The sequence below is a fragment of the Mustela nivalis genome, assembly GCF_964662115.1.
Source record: "Mustela nivalis genome assembly, chromosome: 16".
NCBI classification, from domain to species: Eukaryota; Metazoa; Chordata; class Mammalia; order Carnivora; family Mustelidae; genus Mustela; species Mustela nivalis.
Genome location: NC_139035.1, coordinates 38,021,076 through 38,047,209, shown reverse-complemented (window position 1 = coordinate 38,047,209; position 26,134 = coordinate 38,021,076). Strand labels below are relative to the sequence as shown.

The window sequence follows — 26,134 nt, the reverse complement described above, 5'->3', positions numbered from 1 at the left end:
TTGCTGTACTGCTTCTGTTCAGCCTGTATAGGAACATGGTTTGGTATCTTTTGGCCTTCATATAGTCCTAGGTAGAAAACATACTGCTTTCTCCCTATGAAGATGTTTATTTCTTCATTCAATAAACTATTTCTTATTTATGGAGTACCTAATTCATGTCAGACAGTGTTCTACAAGGAAGGTAATGAGGTCATGGCATCTGTAGCAGTCTGAGTCCAATAAAGTGAGAGAAAGTACACAGTAATTTGATCAAGAAAAGTTTAACATGAAGAATGTAAAGCTGAGGCAAGGGGTTGGAGTGCCAAGAGATGAGCGAGCTTGCAGCGAAGGGAACGTTGGAGAACACAGGCACAGCAAATGTAAAGCAACCAGTACCCTTAGGGCCGAGGTAGAGTACCCAAGGAAGGAGCCCCACCCAGGCCTGCGATTGAGACCCTCTTGAGGAGGGTGGAACCATGGCTCATTAGATGGCAGAGAAGTTGTTGTGGTGCTACACTGGCAGAATTTTTGGAAATACACCCTTTGGGTGACAGGCGTCATTCTTTCAAACTTGCTGGAAAGCCTCTTTAGGGATAATGAGGAATCTATTCAGAGAGATACCTCATTGACAACACACTGCTGTGAGCCCACCTGAAAGGAAGAAAGCAGGCCCTTGACAAGCAACAGGTTGACAGGAACCTGCTGGGTAAGTATACTGGAACCAGGAACCCAAACCCTTGCTTCCTGAAATGTCTCTTCAGTGTCCTTTCCTGACAAACCTTAACATGATGCCAGCTGTTAAAAAGAATAAATATCTAAATGACACAGATCTGTTTTCAAAGACCACACAATAAAGGGTGAATTAGGCAATAAATTGATAACTGGTATAGTCCACCCCTTTGGATATTCAATTTCTGTTTATACTCTTCTAAACACATTTGTACTTCTATACAACAACAGGACAAATCTATGTTCGTAGCTATTAAGATATAGTTATCCTTTTTGCAAATGTAGACATTTCCCAAAATGAGGAAGAGCAGTCCCAAGAGCCATTATAATCATGTCTTCAAATTTAATTGCAATATATTTAAATTTCTGTTAATCACTAACAACACACATAGAAAATAAAAATGAGAGATAGAGGGAAAAATGGTTAGCAGATAAAAATGAACACATGCATATGAAAGGCAAATAAACAATATGCAAAGCTACTGTGACCTCTGTTTGTATAACTAATCATGAGACAATATTGGTATTAATAGCTTACTTGTTTCATTACCCATTCCATATCTTCCCTCACCCTCAGCCAGAACCTCAGCTAGTTGAGTTTACCTGGTATAATGACATGAACTTTGATTTATAAAAGGTCTGAATCCTCAGTAGTTCTGCTTTTTTTTTTTCTTAATGATTGCTGTAGTTTTCCATTAACCTTTTTCTATTAGGCATAGAAACAGGTATCGCAAAGAACCTCCCAGTTCCAGACATAGTCCTTTTTGCCTCTTTTGTGTAGAAGCAAACCAGTTTCGCTTTGGTTATTGAGATCAATCAGCCAGTAGATCAACCCCAACTTTTAGCCCGTTAGTTCAGTGACATTGGGGCCTATAATGGCCAGGTGTCAATATCTTCTTCCAGTTCACATGGAAACATTTCTCTGTCGGGAGGTAAGATCTCCAAACCAGAAGAGTTCTAAACTACTGAGACTGGAAATAGAATTTATACAAGTAGGTTATTAAGTGTAATAATGAAATGGCCACTCCCCCTTCCACCCATCGATTCCTGGTCCCATGTATTCTGGCTATAGGAGAAACAATAACATAAAGTGCTTTCTGACTTAAAGCATATCCTTGCCTCATGTAAAATAGAATCCTACCCTTTATGGATATAATAATACCAGCTGGTACCATGACTGAGTCTTCAGTAAGCCATTCCACTTTTCAGTTAGGCCAGTTCCTTCTGGGTTGTAAATATGGGTAAGACTAGTTAGTTTAATGGTCATGAACCCATAGCTTTACTTACTTTGCAATTAAATGAATACCTTGATGAGGTCCAGTGCTGTAAAGAAGGCTATGCTGATGGATATGTTATTCTATGCATCTAGTGATTTTGGTTCCTGGCAGAAGCATTATAGTCAGAGAAGACCTTATCCAGATTATTTATTTCCAGGAGGATGGACTTACGCCTCCTCCTTGATGGAAGAGTTCTGGTGTAATTAACAGGCCCCTGGGTAGCTTGTTGATTGCCCTGGGCGGTTATCTCCCCAGAAGGATTCTGCCACAAAATTACCTGAACAAGCTACCAGGTATTACTGCTGGGTGTCACTGGCCACTGTGTACTGGAGAAGCCTAGCCCTGTAGGATCCTGCCTGAGAGCACACTGGAACCAGGAAGCCAAAGTCCTTTCCTCCTGCGGTGTATCCCCAGTGTCCTGTACTGACTGAGTTCTTCTTTGTCTTCTATTAACATTAGGCTATCTGGTAAAAGAGAAAAACACCAAGAAAAATATCATTATCACAGATGGGTAGCAAAGAGTGAATTTGGAGCTAATGGGCAATATGTGAAGGGCACAGCTTCCATGAATCAGCTATTTTATTTGATTTCCTACTGTATTATATAAAGAGTAGAAAAGGAAGACCTTTAATTGGAAGGAAATATTTAACATTGGTAAATTTTTGATTTATTCATTTGTGCATTGATATTATTATTTACCAGGTATTATGTATTGGCAATTTCAAAGTTATTAATTAGAATCATAAATGTAAATTAAAACATAAATCATGTCAGTGAAACAAGGCCAGTCAATGTGATAAGAACTCTAATAGGGGAAATGTAAGAGAGAGAGTAGTAGATTAAAAAGTTTACTTCAGGATGACACTGGTTCTTGAAAGGAGTTGACATCTTGTGTAGGAAATATATACTTATTTAACATATCTCTGTATGTGTGTGTGTGAAAAGAGAGAAAAGTTGTTCTATGTAATGTAGTTGGAGAGATAAGTAATAGCCAGATTGTGTAGAAACATGTTTGCTAACTTAAGGGACTTGGATTTTATCCGACAGATTGTGGGGAGGCAAATGAGGTACATAATATGACCAGTTTTGTTTTGGGAAAGATAACACTGGTGGCATTATAAAAGAAAAAAATGGGGTAGGGAAATTCCTTCTAATAGGAGTCCAGTTAAAAGGCTGTGCAGTAATAAAAGCAAGGGGTGACTCGCTTCTACAGTAGAACAGAGACCGTAAGAGGAAGATGAAGTTGGGTTTTAGAAACATTTCTAAGGAAACTTCTGTTGGATATAGAGACTGTTTGAAAGTAGGTAAGGAACAGGGAGAAGTGTAGAATGACTCACAAAGGACCAGTCTTCATGAGGTATTTGTTTAGTTGCTGTCTAACAGTAGTGGGCTTGATATCATTTAATTACCAGTAAATTGCAACTAATTATGGGTGTGTGTGCATATAAATATTCACATGACTGTAGATGCTTATATAAATGTTCATATATAGATGTACATATTTAAATACATTTGATGAGCATGCTAAACATACATGTATATGTATGTTAAGTACACATGAGAATATTATATACAATTTTAATATTAAAATATTTAGTATATGTGTATAATTATTCATTCTTATTTAATTATATATGCCTTACAAATTAAGAGCTATTTAATTCCTTTTATAAAGATTTAGAACTTCCTTTGTGATTGCTTTGCAATTGTGATTGTCTTTTTTCTAATTGCTAATAGTTTGCAACCAGTTTTATTTTGTTCCTGGTAAGGGATATTTTTAAATTTTGATTTTCAGAAATGCCCAGTAGTTAAAAAGAGTATCAGCCAATTGGATTTCTTTATTGGTTGTTTACAGTATTACTCTACCCCAAGATATGGTAGCAGAGCAATTATATTAGTAATATCTTCTAAATTAGAGATTTGTGTTTCTTTCCTGACTACTTAACAAAGAAATTAGACTTCATATAAGCCATTTAACTTTTTTCCTGTAGTTTCGTGTTTAAAAAATGAAAGAATTGAGCAAGAAAGATCCTTTTTACCTATTAAATGCAGTCATTCTTTAATTGTAGTATTTATTTCTTAAATAATTGCCAAATTATGTAGTCTTTATGTAATTCACATGAACTTCTTAACTCATAATCCTTTAGAATTCAGTATCTATGAGTTTTTTTTTTTTTAAAGATTTTATTTATTTATTTGACAGACAGAGATCACAAGTAGGCAGAGAGGCAGGCAGAGAGAGGAGGAAGCAGGCTCCCTGCAGAGCAGAAAGCCCGATGCGGGGCTCGATCCCAGGACCCTGGGATCATGACCCGAGCTGAGGGCAGAGGCTTAACCCACTGAGCCACCCAGGCGCCCCAGTATCTATGAGTTTTTGAGGAGAGAAGATAGATGGATGCATTTGAGCAATGTTGTAGATTAGACTGCTAAACTTTGGTGGAAAGGTAGACGGGCCTTTTTTAGGAAAAACAAATCTGGTATTGAATCAACTTTGAGAGCGAGAAGTAGAAAGCAAAAAATTTAGTAATAAGGAAAAGTTATGTAGGGGAAGAAATTTGTTTTAAGCCTATGGCATATATGCGTAATGTGACCGCTACAGAGAGCCGAAAAGTCGAGGAGAGTTGGTGTGACTGTAATGGTAGTTTATAGAGGGTAGCTAGAAGGCAGACTCCCTAAGGGCAGAAATTTTTGTCTCTTTTGTTCATTACCATATCCCCAGAACCAATAATAACTGGCACGTGTTTGGTGTCCCATTTACTAGTTGTGTGATCTTGGGAAATTTGTTTAACTTTACCTCAGTTTCCGCATCTGTAAAATCATTAAAAGAATAAATACATAAAAGAAGTAAGTGAGCAGAAAAATTTAAAGTTGTTTGGCTAGGAAAAGCTAATGAACTAGTGATCAAATGTGAGATGATGAAAGCTCTTCAAAGGACTTGTGTATGACGGAAAGAGATTAGTTTAGGTTGATTTTTTAGCAATTAAGTGGCAGAATTTGCCATCCCAATAGAATGAAGAAAGAGAATGAAATATAGACTAATATTTTAGTATAAACATTAAAAATGTGCAAATACTGTCTTTTTTCATTATATAAAATTGCAGTTTTTTCCAAATATTTTCTTACAGCTGTCACTTGATTTAAATTTTAGAATTTTGCTTGGGTAAGAATATATTTTTTACAGATTTATTTATTTATTTATTTGAGAGAGAGATAGAGAAGGAGAAAATATGAGTGGGGTGGGGCAGAGGGATAAGAAGAGAGAATCCGGATGTGAGGGCGATCTGGCTGCGACATCTGTCACCCCATTGATCACCAGGGTTGATTCGGCTGATCTGGCTGGCTAGGCGGGTGTCCCCTTCCTCCCTCACCGCTCCATGTGCGTCCCTCCCGAAGCTGCGCGCTCGCCCTTGGTCGAAGAGGACGACCTTCCCCGATAGAGGAGAGGACCGTTCTTCAGTCAAGGGTATACGAGTAGCTGCGCTCCCCTGCTAGAACCTCCAAACAAGCTCTCAAGAAGAGAGAATCCTCAGGTGGACTGCCTGTTGAGCACAGAGTCTGGACAGTGTGTGTGTGTGTGTGTGTGTGTTGGCGGTTGATCCCAGGACCCTAAGATTGTGACTTGAGCTGAAATCAAGAGTCAGATGCTTAACCAATTGAGCCACCCAGGCACCCCTCCAGTAAGAGTATTTTATAGTTTGGATAACTTTGTAGTTGTCAGATACCCTACTGCTACTTCTTTTGGTCTAAACTATTATTTTATTTTATTTTTTAAAGATTTTATTTATTTATTTGACAGAGATCACAAGTAGGCAGAAAGACATGCAGAGAGAGGGGAGAAGCAGGCCCCCTGCTCAGGAGAGCCCGATGCGGGGCTCGATCCCAGCACCCTGGGATCATGACCTGAGCCGAAGGCAGAGGCTTTAACTCACTGAGCCACCCAAGCGCCCCTGGTCTAAACTTTTAAATGGGAGTGTAAATTAAACATGTTTAAACAGATGGTTTCTTTATGCTTTCCACTAATTTTTTTCATTCCATGAGGAATTTATCACATTCCCATCTGCAGCAATTTATTCTGTATACCTTTAGTTATTTATAGTGTATAAATTTCTGAATTAAATATTGATTCAGTTAAAAATCAAATGAAGTCTCTAATCTATATTTCTTGGGTTTTGTGCATAAATACATTCTTAGGGGACATAAATCTGCCCCTCAATAATTCATATAGAACTTTAGCTGAAGTGAATAGAACTTATCCATAAGAATGAGGCACAGTCTACGAGATATGGGAATGACTTTGTGTCCATATGAGAGCTTTACTTGTAAAGTGTGTTGAGTTTGAATTGTGCTATTTTCATTGTGGTCGTCACACTAGATGGGTTGTTTACCTGTGGTCTCTTTGGGAATCTGGTAATGCTGTTTCCCCTTCCCCCAAAATACATGTCTATTTAATTGCTTAAAACATTGCCTCATTTTATTAGCGGCTGATTTCCTCTAATAAATATAGTTTGACTTTAAGAAAATGGAATGAATGTGATTTTATATCATGAAGGGAAAGAACTTTAGTTTGGCTTCCAACTAAGTATTCTTGCAGATCCAAACTGAGATGATAACTGGTAGAATTTTTATCAATTATCTTTTCAACATCTGAGAGAATCTGTTCCATTGGTTTCCTGCTGAAGTTGCCCACTATGATGCCTGAGGAAAGTTTTAGAAATTGGATCTCAGTCACAGACCTCAACTATTTCTTACAAAGGTCAGGTGTTCTTGTTCGTGGAGTGTAAAGACGCATTCTTCACCATATAACTAAGATAGAATATTTTCAGCCAGTAGATGTTATTCGGAGCCCCATAATGATGGGAATTTGGGGTTGTTTTTATTAAAGATTTTTGTTTATTTATTTGACAGAGAGAGATCACAAGTAGGCAGATAGGCAGAGAGAGAGGGGGAAGCAGGCTCCCTGCTGAGCAGAGAGGCTCAGCAAGGCTCAATCCCTGGGCCCTGAGATCATGACCTGAGCCAAAGGCAGAGGCTTAACCCACTGAGCCATCCAGGCGCCCCAGTGATGGGAATTTTGAATGCTTGTGTATCAAAAAGCAGTTTAGGGACGCCTGGGTGGCTCAGTCGGTTAAGTGTCTGCCTTCAGCTCAGGTCATGACCCCAGGGTCGTCCTTGCTCAGCAAGGAGCCTGCTTCTCCCTCGGCCTGCTGCTCCCCTTGCTTGGGTTCTCTCTCTCGCTCTCTCTCTGACAAATAAACAATATCTTTTTTTTTTTTTTTTTAAAGGCAGTTTGAGGGTGCCTGGGTGGCTCAGTGGGTTAAAGCCTCTGCCTTCGTCTCAGGTTGTGATCTCAGGGTTCTAGGAATGAGTCCCACATTGGGTTCTCTGCTAGGCGGGGAGCCTGCTTCCTCCTCTCTCTCTCTCTCTCTGTGCCTGCCTCTCTGCCTACTTGTGATCTCTGTTGAGAAAAAAAAATAAAAGCAGTTTGATATTGGGGGAGGGTATATGCTATGGTGAGTGCTGTGAAGTATGTAAACCTGGCGATTCACAGACCTGTGCCCCTGGGGCTAATAATACATTATATGTTAATAAAAAATAAAAAAAAATTTAAAAAGGCAGTTTAAAATAATGGTTATTGTACTCAGGAGTTTCCTTGGGTTGGTATCCTGGCTTTGCCACATACTAGGTGTGTGATCTTCGGCCATTGGCTTAACTTTGTTGCAGTGTCCTGCTCTGTAAAATGGAAATAATCATGATGGAAGCTATTTCATAATGTTGTTGTGAGGATGAAGTCTGAGTACATCAAGTACTCAGGATAGTGCCTAGCACATAGTAAGCATTACATACACACTTGTTATTATTATTATTATTAACAATATCTCTGTTAGACCCTGGTGGCCTGGGACTGGAAGTTCCAAGTGCATTTATTTGATGATGAAGTTCAGTGTTGTCCACCTTTCTTGTCAAGTTTCTCCCCCTGATTTTATAGGCCTCATCAGTTCTTTCCTCTTCACATCGTTTCCATATGTACTCGTTTTATAATTGTAGTGCATGGGAGAGAAATGTTCCCAGTGATTTTATTGTGCGTTAGTCAGTACTGTGGGACCATACCAAGTCAATATATTGAGTATGCTTTGTGAAATCATATGTGCATTTAAATATTCATTTGTCATTTAACAAAGATGATATGGGTTTTTTCTTAAATCTTTATTTTGTAAATTTGCTTTTCTCTGAAAATTATACCCTTATCATATATTATTCCTCATTTATTATTTCTATAGTTTCCAGAGCATAGTGACCAGGATATGTTTTGACTCAAATACTGAAACTTCTTCTCCCACCCTCTTTGCTTCCATGAAGAACATCTGTGGTATTACAGAAACCGCTGACAGAATATTAGCAAAGAATATTATAGAGTTCTAGTCCTGTCACGAACCAGACGTAGAGTCTTGGGTAATTCTAGTCCAAAGAAGTATGATTGTCATTTCCCTCTGAGCTTAAAGAATCAATAGACCATAATAAACTTATAATTGAAATGGTTCTTCTTACTTGGCTTACAAATTGATCTCATTTTTTCATCAGTACTTCAGTCTGCAAATGAAACTTCTAAAATACATAGTTGATTTTCCTTAATCCGCATAGGTGTTAGAATGTTCTAGATATATAATTTGTTGTGATAGCTCCCTTCAGAGGTGTGGAGAAATTTCATGAAGAGTAAGACAGGAGTCTCTGCCATATCCCAGAGGGCCCTGAGGGCCCTCCGGTTCTGACCACGCTTCGCTGACCTCACCTCCCACTGTTCTCCCACTGTTCTCCCTCGTATTCCAATCTAATCATGCAGACCTCCCTACTCCCTGTGAAGATGACTAGCATGTTCCCACCTCATCTGCCTGGAATGCTCTTCTCCTCAAAGCCGTAACAGCTGGCTCTCTTCTAGCATTCAGGTCTCAGTTCGGATGTCAGGGCATCAGAGTTTGTCCCTAATTCTCCTGTCTAAAACTTCCCGTCTGTCACTTTCTACCCACTTGGCCTACTCTAGGTTTCCTCTTGAACTTACCTCTAACCCACATAATATATACTTGTTTGTTGTTTGCATTCCCCACTAAAATTTAAGTTCCATGAGAACAGAGACTTTGTTCTGTTCAGTACTGGTTCCCTGTGGCCTGGTAGAGATTTATGATAACACATAGACAGGCACTTAAAATTTCTGTTTAATGAAGCAAGTAATTTATGATATTTCCAGTTGCTCAGTTACTTCTTGTGCTTTAAAGGTTTTAGAGATGATCCTTAGACATATTTTGAAGGTGGTCAGATTTGTAGTCTAGTTCTGTTAACCACCTATCTGGAAAAAAAAATCATTAACAACATTAACAATATAAAATGTTAGAATTGAGCTGATCTAAGACTGAAGAATACTGTATCTCAGAGACAGTGCTTACAGATCATCTAGTGTATACTTAAAGGTTAGGAAGCAGATCTGGTTATACTTGTACATATGCCAGATGTCACACAGCTTCTTAAGTGGCAAAGCCCTAATTTTGTATACTTTGCTCTTATTGTTTTATACAGCTTATATATAACTGTGTTTGATTTCCTACTAAATTTATTTTTTCTTAGTTGTGTTTTTTCACTTACTGCTTTACTAACTCCTCCAGAAAGGAGATGCTATAATAGTGTTCTCTCTAGTTTTCAATCACATAGCTTTTACATGCTGCTAGGGGAGTAGGGGGGATCTTTGGTCTGCTTCTGCCTGCTTTGGAAATCTCCACGTGAATGTCTCACAGTTAACAGAATCAATATTTGCAAAAACAAATTCCTTGTAGTTCCACCTGAACCTGAAACTTTGTGTTGTATTATGTTAAATAATTCATTCTAGTTACTTTGGCCAGAAATCGTGGTTAGGGAGGGGTAGTATTTTTACCTCTCCTTTTACCAGTCACCTATCTCCTAAATCCAAAATATTGTAGAACTTTTTTTTTTCTACAGGCCAAATCCTGTAGAACTTCCTTCTTTCCTGGCAGACCTTGATTAGTAGAGATGATCTTTTGCCACATGCTGGCAGTTGCAGGTGTCTTGTAACTGTCTATCATCATGTAGAGCAGTCGCCCTCTGTGAAGCCAGTCAAATTCATTAGATGTTTTTCTGCCTTCTTGGCAAACAATTCATAACTTCACTTAAGGATGAAGGTTAAGGGCATAGGAAAGGTTTTACAAAGCAATTAATAGAGTGCTTTGGACTCTGGGTGTATTCAATAAAATAAGTTACCCTTATTATAATTCCTCATTTTAAGAAGGCAGTATTATTCTTGTTACCCTGCTCTTTTCTTTTATTTTTTTAAAAGATTTTTATTTATTTATTTGACAGAGATCACAGGTAGGCAGAGAGGCAGGCAGAGAGAGAGGAGGAAGCAGGCTCCCTGCTGAGCAGAGAGCCTGATGTGGGGCTCCATCCCAGGACCCTGGGATCATGACCTGAGCCGAAGGCAGAGGCTTTAACCCACTGAGCCACCCAGGTGCCCCACCATGTTATTTTCTTAATAATGTAAAAAGAACACTTTCCCTTTATTTAAGGTTTTAAATGAGTTGTTTTAAAAGCCATCTGTGTGCAAATGGAGAAACTGAGTGAAGTAGCCCCCTTTGAAAGCTTTATAAATGCTTTTAGCCATTGAGTTACACTGAAGGGATGGAACGTGTTAATACAGCTTTAAAGATGCCAAATTTACAAGCAGGGAGTACCTGAGAACTCTGAGAGAATTTGACCCTGTTAGATCAACCCTATTTCATCTCCCTCTATGAGGGTTCAAATAAGACAAATAAATCCAAGTTCTGTAATTGTTAAGTGAAGGTATTTGAATGCCTCCTAGTGGTATATTGTATGCTCCAATTAAGGAATTAAAAAATAATATTAATACATGTTGAAGGAATACTGTAGATTAAAATATTAAAGCTTGTAAGTGCAAAGTACTAAAATCCTTTAATGATAGCATACTAAATAGAAACGAAATACATTGTTTGCCATATAAGATTAATAAAAATCTAATTGGAAAAAATATATATGATGAAGATGAGTATATTTTAATCCAAATTCTTATGTTTCTGGTTCAAATTAGATTGCTTTAATTTTTAAAAATTTTTTAGCTGAACTATTTTGCACTTAAATATAGACAAATGTTTCTCTTAAGATTGAATTGCTTTTTGTACATTTATCCTTTTAAGTTAATTTGATTACTATATGTAAGTTTCAGTTCTCTATATAACAGGAATAATGGCTTACAGAAAAAGTCTGTGGTTCATATTCAGATAGTTTTATTTTTAAATTCTGATGTTCAAATTGGATAAAGTGATTTAATTAGTAAGCTTGAAATGCTGATTTAAAATGAAGAATGCTGGCTTAATTATCGCTTTAAACATTAAAAAATGATTAACACAGAAATATTATTTAAGATGTAAAAAAAAAGTCCCATGGAAAGAATTCTGATGAGTGTCAGTAGGAGGGAGTGGGAAAAAAAGTGATACCCCTTTGTTAAGCATTAAAAAATATTTAATTAACTGCTTGCCAAAACAAAACAATTAAAATGGCAATTACCTTTAAAATAGCATCAATGTATTTGCAGCTGTTGTGATGTAAAGCTAGGAAACAAAATGTTAATCTGAAATGAACAGTTTAAATATGAAATTATGATATACTTGGCTTCCTGTAGTACAGCTGTCAAGCTTGGGCAGTTTGCTGGTCAATAGTGACATTCTATGTGTCAGTGAACAGAGTCTCTTGATACCATAACCCGCAGTTCACACATTACTGAAGCTCCAACTGTCGAACATTCAAGTCCCCTGGTATTATTGCAGCTTCCAGACTCTCCTGACTGGCTCATGTTTCATTCTTTGGCAATTTGCCCTAATGATATCCCTCAGGAGCTTTCAGCCTCTCTTCCTTTCCATATTTAATCGTGGTATATTAATCTGAGTGATGCGCAAACTGTGCTGCAAAAATTATAATTTCCTACAATTTCTTCTAAGATGCTCAACTGATTTTTCAGTTTTACTTTTATTTATGTTCTCAGTTTTGACCCTAAACACTAGATTTTCAGATAGTTGTAATTGTCCCCATAAGATGTTCAAGAAGTCACTTTTGCTATTTATATATTTTTCAAAGGGGCTTTTGAACATAAGATTATTTTCCCCCTGGCAGAATTGGTAAAGATAATGTGATTTAGGTCACTAAATAAATAGTTTTGCGATTGTTGTTAATCTTTGAAAACCTGGGCATGTCTTTTTGTTTGGAGGGGCAGCAGCTACTTATCGTTGTTATCCTCTTGCAAATTTTAGTTAACTGCCTGTCTCCATGGATCAGCCGCTCTGCTGTACCCCATGTTCTGGCAACACATATACATCCCAGTGCTTCCTCCGCACCTGCTGGACTACTGCTGGTAAGATGACCTTGGCCAAACTCCTTTAAATTCAGCCTTTATGATTCGAAAAAGTATGCTTATTTGTAAATTAGGTAAGCGTGGTGTGTATGTAGACAAATGCAAGCCCTGAGACTTGTCTTAGAGATCGGTAGCAAATATCAAAAGGTGCTTTTATGAAGGCAGAGTAATTCTTTTCAAAGCTAGCAAAAATGTATACTTGGCAAACATAAAGTTCTTTAGATTTTGTGAGGTACTTCCATAGTCATTTAGATAATTAAATGTGTAAAGAGAAGCAAATACAGTCCTGTATTTGGTAGTTAGCAAAAGCATACGGAAGTTATAGTATCAGTTAGAGAACTCCGTATCCCAGGTGTCAGGATTTGTCTGCCAAGTGTGTCAGAAACCAGATTGTCTCTGTCAGGGCACGCTTTCATTACCTTTACCTCAGGACACACTTTCCTAGACCCTTCTTCCCTCAGCACACCAAATATCAAATACCAGCAAAGGGATTGCCTCTAATTCAGGGATTCCCTGAGTTTCTGGTTTAAAGCAAAGTCTCAGCCCTAAGCCACTATGAAAAGCAATGTTGAAAATGTTGAGAGTAATTTTGAGAAGCTTCCTGGCATTAGAAACAACTCCCAGTGATCTCACCGGATTTGAATTCAGCTATACCCGTAGAACCTTTCTGTTTTCTTCCTCTGGAAGAGTGCGTATACTCACCGTGAGGCTGGATAAGGGTTAGATTCTGAAACAGCAGCCTTGAGATCTTCTTCTGGACTGTAGGGTTAAATGTTCTCTTCCTGGCATAATTATCTTCTGTGGGCATTTAAGACTTTCTAAAATACTGTTATTTAGAAACTATTCTGTGATGTAGGTAGTTCTGTGCTAATTCTTTCCAGAGATGTCTTCCTGATACTTTTAACCCTGCCATCAAGTCCTTCTGCTGCTTTACTATGAGGAAGGAAGCTTGTTTCATATTTCAGTCCCTTGAATTTTCTTACTAGTTTCTAACCTTGAAATAACCTTTAGGATAAGTTCTACCAGCCTCTATGCCAGACAGTTCCTGTTCTAGAGAGTACAGCAGTGAAAATCAAACAAGGAGTTATCTGACACTTCTGAACCTTCGGGTCACAGTGATAGGCTCAGCTTCTATCCTAGGAACTGAGCAATATAATGTAATTTTTTTCTTTTTCTTTATTTTAAAGAAATAGCTAAGACTCTGGCTCTATTCTGTCAGAAAATTTTATGGACTAAAATATTTCTAATGGAAGAAAACCATTTTCTTCCCTTTGCATCCTGGCAAATGATCTTAGAATCACACTCATCTCTATGCAAAAGAGAGAAAAATATTAGAGATTGTCCCTTCAATCTCATGGTTTTTGAATAAAAAAAAATTTGTATGTCTTTATAAAGACCTAGAACAGGAAGGTTTGATTGGTTAGATATATATTTGCCAACTCTTCAAGGTGATTGGAACTTTCCAAATCCTAAAATAATCCTGTCTTCTGGAAGTATTTTTATTTGCGCACCTGGTATCACTGGTGTGACATAGACTGTGGAGAGCCGTAATGCCATCTTGTGACCATGCATGAATATAGCATCTGGGTCCACTAATGAAGGACTAGCTAATTTGTCAACTCATTCATTTATCCATTTATTTGTACATCAAATATTTGGTGAATGCCTATTTGCCAAGCAGTAAGTATATGTAAGGTACTGAATGAAACTTAGTTTCTGCCCTTTCAGTATCTACAGAGAGGAAGAAATTCACACATATGTGCATGGAGTGTACACACACATGCACGCACAAGAGGAACACAGAATAATACTTCAGTACTATAAGGTTTGTACCAGAGACATGTAAAAGCAACTTGGATGGGAACACCTAGGAAGAAGTGGCCCACACTGCTTAGTAGGATAGGGAAGGTGACTGGGAGGAAATAACACCATCTACGTCTTCTTTTAATCTACTAGTATATAAAGGAAGAATGGGAATTTCTATTTAACAGATATAAGATTTCAACTATACAAGATGGTTAAGTTCCAAAGGTCTGCTGCACAATATTGTGCCTATGGTTAACATTTCTTAAGAAGGCAGAGCTCATATGAAGTGTTTTTTTACTACGAGAGAGAGGAAAAGAGTGAGGGACGGAGAGGGAGAGAGAACTTTAATGTGGCAAGTCCATGATACTGCCACATAGGCTTAACCTTTCTGAGTACCTAAACACCTAGGAGGTAGTATCACTTTAGTACCAGTAAAATTATAATCATCTTTATTTGTTTACGAGTCACTTTTTTATGTTGTCTACTATCTGACTCTTCTTTCTGTGAAAGGAACAGATTTAACTTTTGAGAGAATTGTTTTTTAAAGCATAAATGGAAAATTGTGCTGTTTAGACTACCTAAGTTAATATACTACTGTTACTGTGTACCCACGGGTGGTTTCTCTAAGAAAACCTAGAAAGAAAGAAAAAAAAGGTATCACATGGTGATTATTTTTGAGTAGAGATTAATTGCTACCCAAAAGAAGAAGTAGTCATAATAGTCTCCTGTATCCTATCTTTGCAGAATAACTTCATTGACAGAAAGATCTAGGACAATTTTGCACGTGGATGATAAAACATCTGTGTTGCCAAGGATCTCTTCCTGACTTAACACCCTAATCTAATTAGGAGATTTCAGCTAGGGTTGCAAAATTACTTTTCATGAGATTGGCTGATTTAATATTAGGTGCACAATCCAATTTTCATGAGAAAGAAATAACCAGTAAAGTCTGTATTCCATAAAATACAAAATTTGTCTATAAAATGTATTTTATAAAATCTATATGCAAAAAATCATGATTATTTTAAGAATTTGTGCTCTAGATTAATAATGTTTGCAGTTCTAACATCTCTATATGTTTTTGGTTTTGTTAGTAATTAGTGAGATAAAAGCATGTAGATACTCAGTAATCTCACAGAAACAGCTACAAGTTACTTCATTACTAACTTCCACATACGAGCCCTTTATTGAATTTTTATTCTAGTTTAACAACTGCTAAACATTTTTTTTTTTTTTTGTATTTCAAGAAATCACTAGCTCTTATGAAGTTTAAAAAGTGTTAGCTGTATTTCGTAGGACTTCAGTAGTTTAGCTACTACTTTTGGCTCTGAATTTTTGAAATCTGACCATTCAGTGTTTGTCCAACATCTGTAAAATGGATATAGTAATTGTTAACTTTAAAAAGCTTATAATTTTTTGATTAACACTCATTGTATTAAAATGTGCTTTAAAATTTGAGATACTGTGGACTTTCTATGTTGTACATTTTGTAGGTAGGATAAACCTAGGATGAACTGGAAGTTTGCACAGTAACTTGAATAATTTTATGCTATTTTGGACATGGACAGCTTGACATATTTAAGATCTTAGGATTTGCTATCCTGTTTTGTGAAAATGTTCTGAACCCAGTTGTGGGAGCCCAGAATAGTTAGTGACATATATTTTATGTCTTCTGTGGAGTCCCAGAAGGAATTCCAGAGATGAGAACTTGAACTAGGGTAGTAATCAGCCTTCCTTTATTTAAGCAGAAGTGGAACAGTCCACATTTATTCCTCCTGTTTCTTTTTGAAGGCAGAAAATCTGTTAGGTCTTAAGGATATCAAGGCCTATAAAGAGTTCTTAACTTTCAGTCAAATGATCCAGAATATCAGATCAATTCCAGATGGTCTACTGTATTAAAAAAAAAAAATAGGAAGGAACAAAGCTACAAAAGGGAATTAGATGGAATCTAATACAATAAGAAATAATGAACAGGATAATGAGAAGTCAATTATAAACTTTAACCATCCTTATTTTTGGTGAATTTGGGGTATATGTTAGTGGTTAAGTCATCTTTAAATAAATTTGAAGCTGTTTTAGGTTACTTTGGAAACTGTTGAGCACCATTAGCTTTATCTGTGACTGGTTCTCAGTAGCAAAGTGGATATGCAGAAGTTTGGACAGCTCAACTGTAATAGTGAAAATGATATTTCGAAAATTAAGCAGATTCTTTGAAAAAGATTATGTGTTTTCATTAACATAGAAAATGTTTCATTAACTATAACACAGAGATATCTATACAAGAAATGTTAAAAATTTTTTATTTTTAGATAGCTATTTATTTGTATATCATCTGTCACCTTTGAGGACACCTGTCCATTCTCATGTTTTCTTGTTAAATAATATTTTGATTTCAAAATGTCAAGTTGGATAATTCCCCTCTTGTATTTTATGAGAAATATTTCTGAACTTACTTGTAAGCCTGATTTTATGTTACAAAAATTATTTAATATCTGTATCCTCTGCTAGAGTGAGTGTAACATCCACAGGTAAATATATTCTGTTTGTATCACTTATTATTATACCTAGCCCATACCCCAGGTTCTAGCATCTGGTGTGCTTCAGGTATTATTTGTTGAATTAATTATTTCAGTATTATTCTTACACATACTTGAGTATTGTGATTTGTTAAAATTATTTTATTACTAGAAGTGAAAATGGGATAAATAGGAATGTGTGACATTTATTTATGTATTTACTTACTTATTATGTTATGTCAGTCACCATACTGAATGACATTTAAATAAAGAACGACACACATGAGCAGAAAGCACAGAAAGAGAATGATAACAGTAGAGGAAGAACTTGTTTATATTTGTCCTTCTAGTTCTGAAACAGTGCCTGGCATAAGTCGGTCTCAATAAATATTGGGTGATTGACTAAATCAAAAAATTTTGTTGCCATTGTAGGTGTGAAACAATGATGATATAGTAAGAAAATGACAGAAATAAGAATCCAATCAAATATTAAAAAGGCATATAGAAGAAATGTGAATAAATTTGATAATTAGGGTATATTTGATACAAAGTATTTGGAAGGTTTAACTCAGACTATGGCCTAGACTCTAATATTCTTCATAAATTAAAAGTTTTTTTAGGCATTACCACTCTTTATTTAATTATAAATGATTTTGTGATTTTTATGCAAATATTAATTTGAATATATTCATGGTCTCTCCAATTGAATTTGATTTTTATGTACTGAATAATTTTAAATACCTATAATGGGCTATATTAGAACTGTACCATTAATTTTTTAAACTTTCTGAATTACTTATATAGTTGTTTCAGTTATAATGAACTTATGAATATATACACTATATATCTTTAATTTAGTGCTCCAATGCCATACCTGATTGGAATACACTCCAGCCTCATAGAGGTGAGTATCTTTCAGACATGAGATGCATGAATGGTATAATGATTAATAAAAATAATAGTTAAAACAGTTGTATTTTCAAAGAGTATCAGTTGAATAGTATAAAGCAGTTGCAAGTGTTGAATTATTGTATATTTACACAATCATTTTCAAAAAGGTAATATTTGGAATAATTACATTTTAATTAGTATTCTGAATGACCATCTTTGAGGTCATGAAAACCATGGAAATATGTTAAATTTGGTCAAGGTCATGTGGTCAGTATTACATACTAAAAACTTAGTCTTTGATGAACCACTTTATTATGGCACTTGGGATCTTTTATACTTCTTTCTTTTTCAGACCTTATTTTGAAGGTCAGATTCTATGTCCTTATGAGTCATAAAGGGAAAATGTTTCCATTTTTCAATTCATTATGATCCAGTTTGTCAGTGTGCTTTTTCAAGGTGTGATTTTAATGCAATAATCATGAAATTTTAAATTAGAATATAGCTTTAAATTTTTTTTTAAATTTCCAGTCCTGTTAGGCTTTTAAAATGCATTGATTTTTTTGTACTGTTATCACTTCATTCCAAAATGATTTTTGTGACTTGTCATCATTATAGTGAAAAACTTTGAACTTTAAATACCTTGTACTTGGAATCAGTGAAACTTCCAGAGAAGAGTTCTTAGAAGATTAGATTCTTAAAAAAGCATAAACAGAAGACTTGGGTCCAAACAGAAGACTTGGGTCAGTTGCATAGCATCGTTATGCTAGCTGATTTCAGTTTTATTCAGTTTTCTTTTGCTGATTGTGCATATTGTATATTAACCCAATTTCTAATCAGCAACCTAAACGAGTTAGATTTGGTTTTCTTACTAGTTGTTGTCACTGTGTACACCATCAGTCCTCACTTTGCAGATCAAGGAAGATCCCATTGATTATTTTAAAACTCCTGAGGATCATGTCTGGAGAAGTCATGTTCCTGTAGTAGTCCTTCCCAAGTTAGAGAATCCTACATGTGCTCTGGTTTTGGTCATTTTCTCCTTTTGCAGAAAGCTAGGGCAACATTTTTTATTTGTTTAATCATTAACAAATAATGCATTTTAATGAATTTCTTTAGTAGACTTAATTTGTTTTTAATTTTGAAGTCTGAGTTGGATAACATTATGAATCTTTATTAATTTTTAGAAAACTTGTTCTTTTATGACAAGGTGCTGGCAGTGAAAGGTCAATTTGCATAAAATAAAACATGAATTTGTAGGTATTTAGTCTGCTATTTGATTGTAGAATATATAACTGGTATTTTGTTCATCAGTATTTTCACTGTATAAAATCCAACCATGGTTGGTATGGTTTCAAAGAAGGCATCAAATTTGAATTTGATATTAGTGCATATGTCTCTTCTTATTTAATGTATCTAATAGAATACCTCATTTTTATAATATGCTTATTTGTACAGATGAAAAACATTTAAAGTTGTTTATTGTACCTATTGATGTTATATATATTTTTTGCATAATGGTTCTATATCAACTTTTAATACAAATGATTCAGCTTTTCTAAAATATTGTGGAAATAGGTGCATGTTTTAAATATTTGATCACACTTACCATATGTTTATTGGATATCTATAGTGAAAATCAGCCTTTTTTTTAAAGGAGCAAATTGCTTAAGAATTTTTTACTTCTTGCAGTGTATTATCTTAGAGAAATGGTCCATTCTGTTTTAAATTGGCTCATCATTAAATGAGACTGTTTAGAGCCATGATTAGATTGCCTGAAATCTCAGTACCTTTTTATACTCTGGACTTATTGAACTATCTTTGTAGTCAGTTCTGTTTGGTTTATTTGGTTTAATAGTGAATGAGAAGGTATAAAAGGAACTTCAAGAATGTCTTTAAACCAGTTGGGTACCATTTAGTAACTTTCTCCTTAATTTATTACAAGATAATATGCATCCTGCAATTCCATTCTTATTTAATCATTTCATTAATGGCACATTTTAGAAAATCTTTTGTGCTTTCTTATTTTATATTAATGGTATTATAATTAAAATACGGGTATATCTATTTAGATATTTTATATGTGAGACTGAACTTAGTAATTTTTTACATTTTGCTTGGCTGCATTTACAACAGATTTTTTTTTATGAATAATCAAAATATTCCATATTCTCTCTCTTGGTCAATACAGTTTCAACATAACAGCTTTACAAAGACTTCTAGATATAAGTGTTCAAAGATGTGAAACTAATATCCATTCAAATCTTTCTTTTAATTATTTTTATGTAATCATGAGTGAAAGATGGCTAGAAATTTCTTTTTAAAATGTAAATTTGCTTCAAAATAAAGGATAAGGACATTTTGTTCTCCCTGAAAAGTAGACTTTAGGGATGAACTCAAAGGCCTTTAAATGATGAGAAATAAGTTAGTGGGTTGTATTATGTGTTTTAAAATACAGAAGAAATTCTAACTAAAATGTTGGCTCAGCTTTATAAGAACATGGGACTACTGCCACTCATAGTAACATAGTGCATGATGCACACATGATGCACATTCATAGTCACATTGCCCAGATGCATTCTTATAGAGAGAGGATGTGGGAGAAAAACCCACTACTTTAATACCTTACTGCTTTCTTTCATAAGACTTTTGGTCTCTGTCCTGATATTATTTTTTTATTTTTAAAGAAAAAAGCAAGTTCTCCTTTTTCTTACTCTTTCCCAATCCAAGTAAGCTGATGAATTTTATGAACTATTAAAGTATGAGACAGAGAAAGTGGTACCATTTTATATACTATATAACCTTTTACTCCTGTTTAGAAAATAGTTAAAGCCTGGCTTGGAAGGAAACGTAGACAAAATACTGACATTAATCCAAATTTTTTAAAAAAATTTTAAATTACATACTATATTTCACTTGTTGCTGCTTATATAGAATCATTCTCATTTTAGTGAGTCTCATTGTGTTGATTTATTGAAATTAGTACATTTTCCATTCTTACCAAATGGTCCCTTGAACAGAATTTAATATTCAGCTTTTATCAGACTTTTTTAAACTAAGTGCAACTTTGGATAAAAGTATACATTTCATGTTAATACTAATCTTATTTTTCAGAGTTTAGCATTTGTGTCATCACAAAACATTTAGGCATCACATAACCATCTTTCCAGGCTATTTAGAGGAACTCATTTCGTCCTTTAATAAGTGGGTTTCTGGATTATCTTTATAGTTTCTGTTAAAAGGGACAATTTAGAATTGAAGGTGGAAATCAAAATTATGACACACCTTTCCCACTCGTATGCCACAATTATAAATGTATTTTTGCATCTGAAATAGGTTATTTTTGTATTTATGCTGTAGTTAACTGAGATAACTAATACTTATGTATGTGAGCCTTTTTTGTGTATGTGTATACATATGCAAAGAAAAGAGGATAAGTTTATTTATAAAATGTTTTGTAAATAGTGTCACAATTGTACATGATAGTCTCTTAACTTCTAAGAAACAGCCATCCCGACTCTTACTTTAGAGTACTTACAATGTCTTTTATAAGATGGATTTTTAAAATGATGTGTTCCTTTGAGAATTCATATTCTACACAAACACTATGGCTTTCTTAACCCATACAAATTCCCTACTCTAGACCACCATTTCCCTAGCAAACTTAACATTCTGCCTAAAATGCAGAGATTGGAAGTTCTAAATGGATCAAGGAAATTTGGTTCCTGAACAACTTAAAAAAATTGGTTTGACCAATTTAAAATTCAAGGTATTTAATAATTTTCAAGAATGGCTAATATTCAAGAATGTCATTTTTTAAAAAATACAATACTGAAGAAAAATACTACACTGAAATTAATTTACTTATTGCCAGTTGATCTATGCAATTATGGAATTCTGATAGATCTCATTAATGAGCACCTTATTTATTTGCATCAAAAAGTAATACTATTTGCTATAATTTAAATAAGGCAAATAGATTTATATAATTTTAATATATATGTTAATTTTGGAAAAATAAACTTCTTTCTTTAAGGATGAAAAATTTGATGAAATTCTAATTTACTGTTATTAGTCCACATATTGAGATAATTTGGCCATTTGATTAAAATGTCAAACAAATAAGACAAGTCAAACAATCTGATAGGCTGTGAAATTTGATCTGTTATATTAAATTCATGTGATAAATTTTACTAACAATTCCTTATTATGGCCATCTTTATCATTTTACTTATTCAACTTATAGTTCTCATTATCAGCTTATACTGAATTGATAAGGAAATACAGAGAAAATGTTGATTTAAAACTTAGTTCACTTATAGAAGTCATACTTATTGGCTTATGTTAGTCCTACAATATGATTTATGCTAAAAATAGGTATAGAAGTGGCCACAAGTTCCTGTATCAATAGGATCAAAAGTCATGTGATAAAGTTGTAAAGTTGGAGAGTTTAATGTAGCTGTGCCTATTTTGTGAGTTTTTGTTATAATATCTCTTTGGTACTTAAATATATTCAACATCTCTAAACTAAATCAATGTGTTTAGGTGACCAAGCATTCTATTTTAAAGATTTTTTTTTTACCCAATCTTTTCGAATGATTATGAACAAACTTTCTTTCTCATAAGGCAGTCATTTATATGTTCTTATAATAGAGGATTTTCCTTTTTTCTTTTCCCAAAGCTAATTATCATTAAGACAAATTTCTCTATATTTCTAAGCTCATTACAGTTTGGGAAGGAAAATATACTAAGATGTTTATTTATGATTGTGTTTTTTGAACAGAGAGTGAAAAATAAATCATTGGAGGATGTGGTTATGTTAAATGTTGACACAAACACGTTAGAATCACCATTTAATGACTTGAACAACCTACCGAGTGATGTGGTAAGTCTGAAGGCTATTTTGTGGTGTATATAGATAAAGATATAGATATAGACATAGTAATAGATATAGATAGATATGTTTTCTCCTGGACCTTTGAATTGCCAAGAGTTGTTTTCCCTAGTTTTCTATCTGAAGCAAAAGGGCTGAGTATGTGCATGGGTGTGAGAGGAATCTGTGTAGATTCTATATTTAACATTTTCTACCTTTTGGCAGTTGAGGAGATGTTGAATGGAACATCCTATTCCTATTGTAAAAGTAGGATCATAATTAAAAAGCTAGATGCATTCATTAGGCAGAGTTTCTTTAAACCTAAAGTCTCTTCATCTCATCTTAATCATTATATTACAAAGTAGGCATTTCTGTCTGCCTAGTGGCATGTCTTGCAAAAGAATGAGAGAGTTTTTGAAGGCAAGGAGAAGAAGGGGGCCAATTACCGGCTTTTGCTTCCCTGCCACCTGCCAGTGCTTTTCCTTTTAATTAATGATCTGATGGCACTGGTCAATATAATAAGAAATGCTTGTACAGTTGGGGTCAGAAAATTCTGGCTTTGATCTCCCTCAACTTTCTGAAACATTTATTTGTTTTCTCTAAATTATTTCAGTTTTATTTTAATCTTTTCTATCCTGCTGAGGGCTGCAAGAATGAAAACCTACACTGTTTGTCATTTGCTTTGGCAGAGCAAAGACTGCTTACTTAGAATTCTATTTGTAAATTAAACTGCAAACCCAGTTTGTCATAAAAGACATCTGATCCTTTTGAAATGACGAAAACTGTCTTTTGTCTGTAAAGGCTGATAAATTAAGTGCCAGTTCTCTTCTGGTCTTTGATCTTGCAGAGGGTGTGTGTGTGTATGTGTGCGCGCGCGTGTGCGCGCGCGCGGGTGTGTGTCTGCAGCTTATAATGGGATGTATTCTGTGTTTCATGTTAGTCACCAAAAGTGCATTTTTTTGGCCTTCGTATTCCTTAGAATAGGGCAAAAATGCAGACTAGTACTGTTTCTGTATATATATTAATGGCTACTTAAAAATATCTTTATAACATAGTTCTAAGTTAAAAATAACTCTCCTAAAAAAATCCACTTTTTTCAGGGATAGTAAAATTTGGAAATAAAAATCCACCATCATATATATTCCTGCAATGTTGCAAGTACTTTGAAATCATTACCAAAGAGTTGAAAAAGTGAATTTAAAAATTTCAAACTCAAAAAATACAGTAATACTGGCTTTAATTGTTCTTATGGCTAGTGATAGGAAAAATGTGATTTTAAAGTTAAAATCAGATTATTTATGCCCATAAATAACCTAAAATATTTGCTGACCTTGAAGCAAATTAAATTGAGCTACTTTATCTTACTGTAGTAAAATTTATGCTATGTATGAACAAATCCAAACCCAGGCCAGTAAAGAATTATATTATCTTTTTAGCTCATTATAACCAGATTGCCTCATTACAAAAATTTTGCAGAAGCTGCTAGAAATGATTAGAGTTATTCACTTAGAAATTCATCAAAGAATTCTTCATTGGATAGAAAAATAATTATGAAATAAAGTCCCAACTTTTACAAATATTGTCCTTATGTGCAATGCATTTCCTACTGTTAATGCCCTAATGAGAAAGGGTTGTTTATTGAAAAAGAAAAAAGGAAAAAGAGGAGAAAGAAAAGACAGAAATAATTCAGTGTTTTTGTGTCATAAAAATTTTTATAGTCAGTTTCAGTGATGGTTGATTTTATTTCTTTGAGAAAAACAAATCCTTAATAGTAATTCTTTCGATGGGTGATTCTTTTTTAATTGAGAAGTACTGTTTTCCCAGTAGGATGAGTTTGTTATTAAGACATTTATTTTAAGATGTGAAGAAGTTAAATAGTACTCACAAAATGTGGAAGCCTAAAAATGTAAAATGACAGGAGGAACAACTCCTTTATTTACACGTAAAGGTTAACGGTACATAACTGAAATTTTAAGAAATCATAATAAGGCACACTGCTAGGTGGTGTAGATATAATTATAGGTATGCTCGAAATTAAAGGCTACAGACTTACAGACAAATTTGAACAATGAATAAGTGGATACAACCCTGGGGTGGAACTAGGACCACTTGCTTAAAGTATGAGAGGTTTTAAAGTTATGATTATTTTCTAAAAATATTTTAGGTGATTGTTTGTTTAACCCCTCTCTAATAAATTTAGCTTTTTCATCAGTTTTCCAAAAGCTATCTCTTATAGTTCTGTAGGAGGAAATCTGATAAAGTCATCGCATCTTACTTTCTCTAAATATAAATGTTTTAAATGAGTTTTGTTAAAATTAACAAATGATCTTACTGAATTTTTTTGTGATTTGAATTAATAAGATATACTAGAATCCTGAAAAATTTTACTACTGGTATTGTTTGATTATTTAATAAATTAACTGATATTTAAAAGGGGTCCTTTTAAAAATCATCCACCAGAGCATTTAAATTATACTTACAGGCTAGATGACTTTCTATGCATGTGTACTCTATTACTGTGTCAGCTTGACCAGTGGTCTTGGCTGTTCAAAGGTCAGTGGTCACAGTTGTCCTGAATTACTAGTTCTTTTTTCCTGTGGACCCTCTGCTGTGTTGCATGCTGTAATCTTCTTAATGGCTTCATTCCAATATTCACACATAATATTTTAGATTTATTGACTGTTAGAAATACTACCATGCCAGTAGCAGTTCCGCTACTCTTAAGGTATTTAAAATTGGAAAAATAAATCAGGGCAAGGCATTCAGGAATCCTTTGTTTTCCTTAAGGGAAGGGAAAAAACTCTCTTCCTGTCTTCTGACAAGAACACTTGCTTTTTGATTTCATCATTTCACTATAGATTTGGATCATTAAAAGAAAAAAAATTTTATTGAGAGTGATTTTAACGATATTGATTATTACATGGACTATCTTTTAAAAGCAGTAGATCCATTCAAATGTTCTTTTGTAGTTTTCTGTCTTCATGCACTGTGATTTTATTTCTTAGTGGCTATGTCAAATATGGATACGCTCAAACATGTAGGTTGTTTTTATATAAAAAAATAAATTTTAGGGCTATGTAACAATATCAGTTCAGTTTAGTATTACTGTTGTATGTTTTTAAGTGTGGGGAAATTGAAACAGTTGAATTAAATACAACATTTGAAATTTCAAGTGAGTGCATTTTAATCTAAGATAATGTACTATTGAGACCTCCTCATTCCAAATATATATACAAATTTAGTTTTCAATTATATAATAATTTAAAATGTTCTATTTCTAAGGTGCTACTGCTTATTTTAATTTTTATCATCATTAACATTTTTAAAAAGAATTTGGAGAATTGTTAACTGTTTCAAAATAAATTCAAAAATAAATAGGATAACTCACTTGTTAGAAAATTAAGCTAATTAGAATTATAATGAGATTTAGGAAATCTCTTCATGAGAAAATGAAGTTGGAACAATTATAAACTAATTCTCATAGATGAAAGCAGGTTAGAATTGATGTCTGAAAAAGTTACATGCATTAAAATATCCATTACCAGGAAAGTGAATTTTGGCCTGTGTTGCTTAACAGTCTTTAAATAAGTTTAGCTCATTAGATTGTAAGAAAATAATATACTCTCAGGCTAATATACTTACTCCT

The 26,134-nt window shown here is 34.4% G+C and overlaps 1 protein-coding gene across 11 annotated transcripts in view; it reads left to right on the top strand.

The window, feature by feature from the left end:
• DENND1B (DENN domain containing 1B) overlaps positions 1 to 26,134 on the top strand; it is a 263,126-nt gene that overhangs the window by 139,717 nt on the left and 97,275 nt on the right. For all 11 annotated transcript variants that reach the window (XM_082701929.1, XM_082701927.1, XM_082701928.1 and 8 more), the window contains 3 exons: positions 12,308 to 12,408; positions 17,589 to 17,634; positions 22,399 to 22,500. In XM_082701929.1, the coding sequence (XP_082558055.1) occupies positions 12,308 to 12,408; positions 17,589 to 17,634; positions 22,399 to 22,500 (249 nt within the window). The remainder of the gene's footprint in view (positions 1 to 12,307; positions 12,409 to 17,588; positions 17,635 to 22,398; positions 22,501 to 26,134) is intronic.